Source organism: Peromyscus californicus, unplaced genomic scaffold (genome assembly GCF_007827085.1).
Source record: "Peromyscus californicus insignis strain IS unplaced genomic scaffold, ASM782708v3 Scaffold_21__1_contigs__length_65335640, whole genome shotgun sequence".
In the NCBI taxonomy this organism is placed as follows: domain Eukaryota; kingdom Metazoa; phylum Chordata; class Mammalia; order Rodentia; family Cricetidae; genus Peromyscus; species Peromyscus californicus.
The window spans coordinates 61,911,093-61,920,301 of record NW_026294514.1 but is presented as its reverse complement, the minus strand read 5'-3'; the positions used below and the strand labels follow the sequence as shown (position 1 = coordinate 61,920,301).

The window sequence follows — 9,209 nt, the reverse complement described above, 5'->3', positions numbered from 1 at the left end:
CTTGGTCAGCGTCGGTGAAAACGTGCAGAGCCCAAAGAAGCGACTACAAGGTCGTTCCCTGCAGTGCTGCTTAGAGTGAGAAAATCTGTCACCAACTTAAACAGTAATGACCAAAGCATACTACATCCCTGTACCCAGGGGCTCTGAAATCGTTAACATGCACTCAGCTGAAGAGCAGTGGCTGTGCTTTAAACACAATCTCTGTTTGTAAAGAGCATGGTGGCAGCGTGCGTGCGTGCGTGTGCGTGTGCGTGTGCGTGTGCGCGTGTGTGTGTGTGTGTGTGTGTGTGTGTGTGTGTATGTGCATGCAGGCATCTGTTCAGGAGTGCTGGCCAAAGCATGTCGAAAGGGAGTGTGGGTAGTCAGACATTTTTGCGATCTTTATTTTGCTTGTGCTCATTTTCTGAATTTTCTTGTATTTGATCAATTACTTTCATGAATGACGAAAAATAAGCCCTTTAAAAGAAAAGTAAACAAGAGAAACAGCAGAGTGTCTTTTTCATCAAAAGGAAAAGAGAGACAAAGGCAGAGAAGGCCTTAAAATAGGAAACACACACAGCCCCTGGCTGACCTCTGGGACACCCCTCTGGGGCAGGCAGGCCTCTCACAGGTCAGAGGTCCACCAGACGCATCCAGGGCATTGCTGCCCAGTAAGGGCTAGAAGGAACTCATATGAATCGTTGATATGAGCCAAGCACCCAAGACAGCACTTGAAGGGCACACAAGGCTAGGGAAAGCTGCTGATGCCTACACAACCATCTCTACCACGGGAGTCTTCTCCAAGGACCAGGGATGGGGAGACACTCCTGGGCAGAGCTCTGGGTCAGGGAAACACCAATATAACCTGGGTCCTGGAGGATGGGTTGGAGCAATGGGCTGCATCAGGCCTGGGCTTGCCAGGCAGGTGCCTCCATATCCACCCTGGGCACACTAACAGAGAGTAGTGAGGGGGTAAGGTGGTTTAGAGAGGGCTCTGATGAAGCCATTGGGTGATTTTTCTTCCAGCCCCAGTGACTCTTCAGGATTGCGAACATCAATCTCAGATGTTCTTAACTAGAGTGCTAAGAGGACACAGTGACAGAGGATGTCAGTAGGGACAGTGGTTCTCTGGGACACACAGGAGGGAACAACTCACCATTTCTAGCTCCTTGTGGGCATCCAAGGCAGTGCCTTCGCGCTCAGACCTCTCTTCTACTCTCTTCAGAATGTTCTGAAGGCAGGGTGGAGCTTCGTTACTTCATCTCTTCCCACACCCCCTCCCCCACCCGCCCTGGCAGCCCAGATCATCTCTCAAGCACAGTTTCCACAGATGTAACACACAGAACCCTGCACCGGATGGACCACGGGCACCGGATCCTCAGCCAGGTCAGGGACAGATGCCTTGGCCCAGGACGATAATGGGCAGTTGAAGCCTCACAGGACAGGTCCTGGGGGCCTGTAGATACTCTGTGTCAACACGAAGCCCAGTCCATCAGGAGCAAAGTGCAGAGGCAGTGTGAAGCAGCGACCCTTGGTCGCTCAGGCAGGGCTAAGGGCTAGCTTTGTCCCCAAGTGAGGCATGATGTTTATACAGGGCACCGGTATCCTCCCTCCCTTCCTTCTGGGATGGTCACTGGAGACCGAGTCATCATGGTCCTGAGGCTTTGCTGACTTGGGTCTTTACTGTAAATGTCTTTTCTCCAATTCCTCAGTTTTTTTCCATTCAGTTACATTCACCTTGCTTCTCTCGCCCTCAGGCCAAGTATAACCCTTTCCTCTGTCTACTCCTGCCCTCCTGCTCTCCCTCTGTAGCAGCCTCAGTGAGCCCTGACAAATGTCAACCAGATCAGGTGAGGATGGAACCTGATTTCCCCCTTCCCCCCAGATCTGCTCCCCCATGTCTCTGTATTCCTTCCCATCATGCTTCTTGAGCTCATGGCAGGCCCTTCTGTGATGGATCTTGTTTCCCCAGGACCTTTGGACATTCAGCTTTCTGTACATACAATGTTCTTTCTTCCAGATGTTGATATGCTGGTTCCTTTAAGCTGAGCCTCAGGCACTGTTGACTGGGCTAACTCATCTTTAATCCTCACAGCGATGCCCACTTCCCGGTTACATGTCTACTGATCTTTCCTTCTGGGATAAGAGCTGAGCCCCCATTGCTTGGAGTACCACAGGACTTGTTTAACAAATGGATTCCCTAAAATACCAGCAGGGAGCTGGAAGGAGTGAGGGCCTGGGCAGGGGAGGCCCGCAGAGCCCCGGGCACTGTTAGGAGTCACACCTGGACCAGCAGCTTGAGTCTTGTGATCCTCTGGAAGGGCAAGATGAGGAAGGAGGAGAATGGCAGGCCCTTGCATTTGGGGTCCAGCTCCAGCTGTGCGATCAGCTCCCGAAAAGTCGCCTTCTCCTGTCTGAAGATCCAGACACAGGGGACTGTCTCTGAGCTCAGGGCCTGGAGATGTGAACAGGAGATGCTCCCCCTCCCCACACACAGCCTTCCGGAGGCCAGACAAACCACAGGCACATGCTGAGATCTCCCTCCCTCTCCTGCTCCCTCCCCCTCCTCATTATTTTTAATGGAAAATAAACCGTTCATGTGAACGTCAAATAACAATAGTGGCTCCATATGCCGGGCCATGAAGACTTGGCAAAACATGATTTGTGTGGGAGGGGTAAGAATCTCATTGTAGCCAAGGTTATGAATCAGACATACAATTAGATGACTTCACCCGGCAGGAAGCCGTGGCGAGGTAAACCCACGTAGTGATGCAGCAGCGGTGGAGACCGCGGCAGGCAGGCTCAAGGCACCTGCCAGGGGAGCCTGGGCTATTTTTGACAGGTGGGCTTGGCCACGTGGCCCAGTGCTGCTGAAGGCCAGAGACGTACGGCCACGTGGCACAGTGGCCAGAGACGTACTGCAGGGCAGCAGCACCCTGCACCTGCTTCTAGTGGGGCCGGGGGATCTGCACACCCAGGGCAATGGTGACTAGCCACCTGGGAGATTCTTGCAAACTGCAAGACAGGAACACCTATTCTGCTTGTCTTTTGATCTGAAAAATAGCACTCCGATTCCCTCCACTTTCCAACAGTTACTGGAAAGCACTCAAATGCCGGGATGCTCAAACTTTAAAATGTCCACTTTAACCTTGTGGCTTGATAGAAAAGCCACCCAAATCCAGACACTATTTGAACAGAGGACATGCATCACACAGAAACCATCCTGACACACCACCTCCAACAGAGCCTAGAAGCCATGGGGATCTCTCTGTCACAAATAACTGCTCTAGAAACTCTCCCTTGGGGCCAGCTGCAGTATTGCCTCTTAGCGACTGTCACAGAACTGCCACCTTTGACCTCAGAGCTTCTCAACACAGTACCTGCTGCCATGTGCCAGGCAGAGCTTGCCAGCCCCCTCAGGCAGCTTGTGTAGATTTAGCTGTCCTGCTGAGGTCCCTAACCTTGCCTCTGTTCTCAGGGCATTCCAGAGACCCCCATGCCTATGACTGGGGCTGCAAACCTGGTCTTGCTTCCCCAGGATAGGAGCCTTACTAGAGAGTCTTTTACTTTTTACATGGGTGGTACCACAAGAAAAGCCCTTCCCGGTGGTGCAAAGCAAGGTCACGAAATGGAGACTGACTCCCAGCTGATGGGCGTCACGAGCCTTCCGGCTCACCTTTGCCTTTCACACTACCTCACACCCACATTTCCAGTGTTCTGGACCTTGGATCATTCCTGTGGCTACACAGTCTTTCCTACAAGGCTTTACTTCTGGACACAGGTCTGGGGGGCTTCAGCTGACTCTCCTGGAGTACAGGTGGATTCAAGGTTTCCTAGTGATACAATGATGCTCAAGGAAATGCTAGATTTGTATGCCATCACCAGCCTGGCCAATTCTGACTTAGTGTGCTCCCGGGGAATGCCCAGGCAAGGATGCCTGAGCCCAGGCAAGGTATACTCACAGGAGCTGCTTGTATGTCCTCTCCTGGTAGGTCTGGTTACTGACATAAGTGATATAGACTGAGAAGTGGTCGGCTGCGTAGCGGTACACGATGTCGCACACATCCGAGATAACGATATTCTCCTCCATGCGGTGTTCCAGCTCCAGCAAAAACCTGCAAGAGACAAAGTCTGGGCTGAAGGCACCTGGAAATCAGCTGCCTAAACAAACCAGCACACTCACTGACAAGGTGGGTGGGACTCTGCATGCTGGTGGCACATCTGGGCACAGTCGGGAACAGCTGTGTTTTTAGGTGGATGACATCATCAGGAGTATGCAGAGAGGGAGAAGAAGGCACGAGGCTCATTTTTATCTCTTAAGTGTGTACTGATGTAACAGAATGGCAGTCAAGCTGTGCCTCACAACGGTCCCCTGGGTACTAACTAGGAAAGGCAGGGATCGGATGAACCTAGACTGACCCCATGTCCATCATGAATTAAGCCAGCGGCCAACACATGGGGCTTGTAACATGATGTCTCTACTTCTGAATTCTGGAAATTTTCAAATTAAAATTCAAGTTGATAGGTAAAAAGCAAGCTCGGAGATCTCACAGGTTGCTCTGGCCTCACTGAGCCATAGTTACTGGATAGGACGGTCACAGGGGGTTGGGGGGAGACACAGATAACAAAGAACAGGCAGATATCAGTGCAAAGGGGTGACTGTAGGAGCATTCGGGCACAGAGTGACCCTCCACTGAAGGGGAGGGTTGCCTCTGCCACACCCTGCTTCATGTGAATGTGGGAAGTTGGCTGCCCAGGTTGCTGGGACGTTGCTCAGTGAGCCCTTCATCCTAATTTCCTCCACAGGAACTCACTTCCTCCTTCATGTGGATCCAACTTCAGGAAACACAGATCTCACATCCTTTCCTGGACTCCTGGATGCCTCATGGGAGAGGAGAGGGAAGGAGCAGTCTGGGCTCCATTGGCACTGGCCTGCAGGGGCATTTAGGCTTGGGCACCTCAGGGTGAGCAGTCGCTCCCAGATGACCTTGGAAATTGCCATGAGACCCCATCCAGACTTGCCTGTGGGTTTCATGCCTAAGACTCAACTTAATATCACTCCAACCAGTTAGGGAGAGTCCTCCAACTCACAGCTCTGTAAGGATGCACAGGGCTTGGGGGGTTGACAGGAAGAGATGGGTTACAGGGGCGTGTGGGGGGTTGGAGAGTGGGTACCACTGGCCACCCTGCTGGAGAAGATGGTGAGCCTTTGTACACTTGTGTGTGTAGGTCAGAGGTCACTCCTCAGGAGCCATCTGCCTAATTTTTTGAGACAATCTCTCATTAGTCTGGAGCTCACCAATTAGGCTAGACTGGGTAGTTGATCAGCCAGACCCAGTGATTTTCCTGTCTCCACATGCCCAGCACTGGAGATACAAGTGTGTCCCACTGCACCTGGCTTTCCATGTGGCTTCTGGGGATCAAACTCAAGTCTTTGTGCTTGCAAGACAAACACTTTACCCAATGAGCCGTCTCCCCAGTGCCTAGATGTACAACTTTACCCTATTTCTTTATGTAAAGTCCAGAGCATTCAAAACACACCCTGACATGGAGAAGAGACGGAGGAAGCTGGCCCAGCAGGACTCACCGTTCACTCACAGCCATGACATCCAGGACATTGGAAAAGAGGATGTGGGCCTCGGACGGGTGCAGGATCTTCTTCAGCCGCTCATTCTCCATGAAGTGTGACACCAGCAGGTTCAGGCTCTTGTAGTAGGAGGCTTCGGAGGTGACCAGCTCAAACATGGCCTGTGCAGACACGGAGGAGACCTGTGGTTACTGCTGAGAGCTGAGAATGCTCTTAAATGCAGAGGTGCCGAGGCCCGTGGTGGCAGATGTGTGGAAGAAGGCAACCCATGCCAGTACAAAGGAGAAAGTCCTCCATTCCTGGGAAACACACTGTCACGGCCGGCCACTAGGACACCTGGTGGCCCGCTACGGACCCATAATAATATAGAAGGAAAAGCAGTATGAGAGGCTGGTCTTACAACAGAGTCAGATGACGGCAAAGATGACTCTCGCCCATGGTTATTGGTGTAGAGACAGGCAGGGCAACCATCAGGTGGCAGGACCCTGCCTGCCCCCCACTTTACAGGAAACAGATCAAGATGCCCATCAGGAAGGGTGTGATTTTGGATGACTTTTACACTTTTTTTAAAAATATCTGAAAAATCCTAAATAAGCCTCTATTATTTCTTTTAGCATCTGATTTTATAATGTAATCAAGAAAATGATTTTCATTTTGAAAAAGAGAAAAAGAAACACAAAATCTACTAAGCCTTCAGGGGCACCTAGCAACATCGCTATCGACTTACCAAAGTGATAAACTCGGAACAACCCCGCAGCAGGCCTGGCTAGCTTGCCTTTAGTGGTTATAAACTCTACCCTGAAACCACGGCAGCCATGCCCACTGTCTGTCCAATCACTCTCCACTGTCTCTTGACCCAGGGCTGGTTCAGACGCCTGAAGGGACAAGGTGACCGGCTGAACTGTTGACCCCTCAAAATCTATGTTTACACCCCGTTCTCCAGAACCGGCAACTGTGCCCCAGAGTGAAAATGGATCCTGGCAGCTGTGCTTGAATTGAAGGTCTTGAGGTGAGACCATTCCGGAGTCAGGGTGGTTCCTACCCCCAATGCTAGGTGCTTGGTTTTGTTTCTGTCGCTGTGATGAAATATCCTGACAAAAGCAACCTCAAGAAAGATTTAGTCAGCTTACACCTCCAGGTCACAGCACACCACTTTGAGGAAGTTGAGGCAGGAACTTGAAGCAGCTAGTCATCCCCATAGTCAAGAGCAGAGAGAGAATGAATCACATCTACTTACTCAGCTCACTCTCTCCTCTTTTATACAATCCAGGACCCAAGCTCAGGCTATGGTACCATCAACTTCTAGTCTGGATCTTCCTAAGTTGATAGAGGATCAAACAACCTCCCACAGACATGCCGACAGGCCAACCTGATCTAGATAGTGCAGGTGATTCTACATGATGTCAGTTGATGATCAGAACTAACCATCATTCTAGACATCTCTCTAAAGGAAAGGGGAGAGGGGGAGCACAGATACATAGAGGATGGAGGTGGGGACCAGGGTGGCACCTGGGTAACCAGAGACTGGAAGGCTCCTTCCTTGGGGCTGCTGCTTGTCCCTAGGACACATGTGCCTGGGTGATGGTGACGGAGGTGGGCAATGGGTTTCCCATGCTGTCTCATTTAATCCTCGGGGTCTTCGAGAAGGGATATGTAGAAGCTCCCATTTCACCAGAAGAACACAGATGCAAAGTGGTGAACGACACCCTCAAAGTCATGTGACTTGATGATGTGAGAACCAGATTCAATCAGAAGGTTTTCCATGTTCTGGGCTCTGTTACGACTCCCACTGGGCTGGGTCCCAGCAAAGCAGGGTAAACTGGGTGTTTCTAGTTACTTTTTTCCTGTGAAGCCCTGCCAACCAGTAAGCGTGGTGAGGCCCTTTGAGACAAGGAATATATTTGTAAGTTAGAGATGCCCTGCAGCAACAATAAGAAAGCCTACAGAGACATCACAGCCACACCAGACCCCAGGTTCCTGGTCAGCACTTGACTTGAGACAGTGCCAAGGTTGAGATGTCATGAGTTGTGGCCCTGGGACCACATGCTGGCTGGGAATTTGTCTTTGGTTTTCCTAGCTGCCTGTAGCCAGCTCAGATGAGAAGGCCGTATTGGGCTTGAAGTTTTCTGGAAGCTTCTCGGCCAGAATCCTCTGTTAAGTTTAACTTCTCAAAACAATGCCGAGATAACTGAGCACACGTAACTAACCCAACCCACGACAGACAACTGTATCACAGTCTGATATTCCCACACAGTGACGAGAGAGGCACGTCTGTCAGACGGCATGGCTCTAGGGACACTGTCAGAGACACCTGAGCTATGCTTGCAAGTGCCCCCCTCACTCTGCTGATGACAGCTTTTGTCCCAATGACTATGAGGACCAGTGTCTGGGGACAGCTGGGCCTGGCTACGCTGTGGTTGACACCAGCAGGCCTTGTCCTGAGTCACAGCTGATGCTGGCTGAACCCATTCACTCCGCACTCCCCCTTCTTGTCCATTTATAGGTGGTTAGTCATCTGTGAATTTTCCTTGGCCAGGATGTTTATCTTTATTTAGCATGTCACATTATTGGCCATATCAGTGCAGCTGTCTTTCCCTTATCAATCTTGCTTTGACTCTCAGCTACTCCAGCCTTTACATGGCTGTACAGGAGAGATGAGGGATCCAGGGATGTGCATGAGTGGTATAGTTTTTGCCCACCATGTGGAAGGCCCTCTATTTAATGATCACCAGTACAAACAAAACCCAAAATAAAACCTTAAAAGAAATAAGAGATGAGGGGCCCCGGCCCTATGTGCTCCTCACTTAGGCAACTGTTCGGCCATCTGCGCCCTACACTCACTGGGCACCGGCTGCGTCTGGTGCAGCACCAGGCTCTAGTGGTAATTACAGCAGCCCAGATGCAGCTACATCCCAGGGGAGCAGAGAAGGGCAGACTGATGACATCTCTCAGGGAACATCAGGTAGTGAGATGTGCCAGAGTGTGGTGAAAGAATGTATGTAGGCCAGGCAGTGGTGGCACGGGCCGTTAATCCCACACTTGGGAGGCAGAGGCAGGTGAATCTCTGAGTTTGAGGCCAGCCTGGTCTACAGAGGGAGTTCTAGGACAGCCAGGGCTACACAGAGAAACCCTGTCTTGAAAAACCAACACACACACACACACACTAAACACACACACACACACACACACACACACACACACACACACACACACACACACACACCCCACACACACGCGCGCACACACACACACATACACACAAACACACACACACACACCCCACACACATACACACAAACACACACACACACACACACACACACACACACACATACACACAAACACACACACACACACACACACACACACAGAGTATATATATGAGCTATCTACCCACCCCCAGACTCACATGTTGACAGTTGGTCCTCAACTGCTATTTTAGGAGATGGTGGGAACTTCAGGACATGAGGCTTAGCTGGAGAAGTAGGTCACTGGGGGTGGTCACTCCCTGTCCTAGCCCCTTCCTGTCTCTCCCTGTTTTCTGTCTAGTGTGAGGTGAGTTGCCTTGCTTCAACACAGACACTTCCTGCCATGGTATTCAGCCTGACCCTTAGCCCACAGCTGACTATGGGCTAGACCCTCT

At 51.1% G+C, this 9,209-nt stretch overlaps 1 protein-coding gene across 1 annotated transcript in view; it reads right to left on the bottom strand.

The window, feature by feature from the left end:
* The window catches only part of Ngef (neuronal guanine nucleotide exchange factor), a 37,732-nt gene that overhangs the window by 7,083 nt on the left and 21,440 nt on the right, over positions 1–9,209 (bottom strand). The window contains 4 exon segments of the mRNA XM_052750501.1: positions 1,136–1,210; positions 2,264–2,393; positions 3,942–4,094; positions 5,567–5,727. Coding sequence (XP_052606461.1) covers positions 1,136–1,210; positions 2,264–2,393; positions 3,942–4,094; positions 5,567–5,727 — 519 coding nt within the window.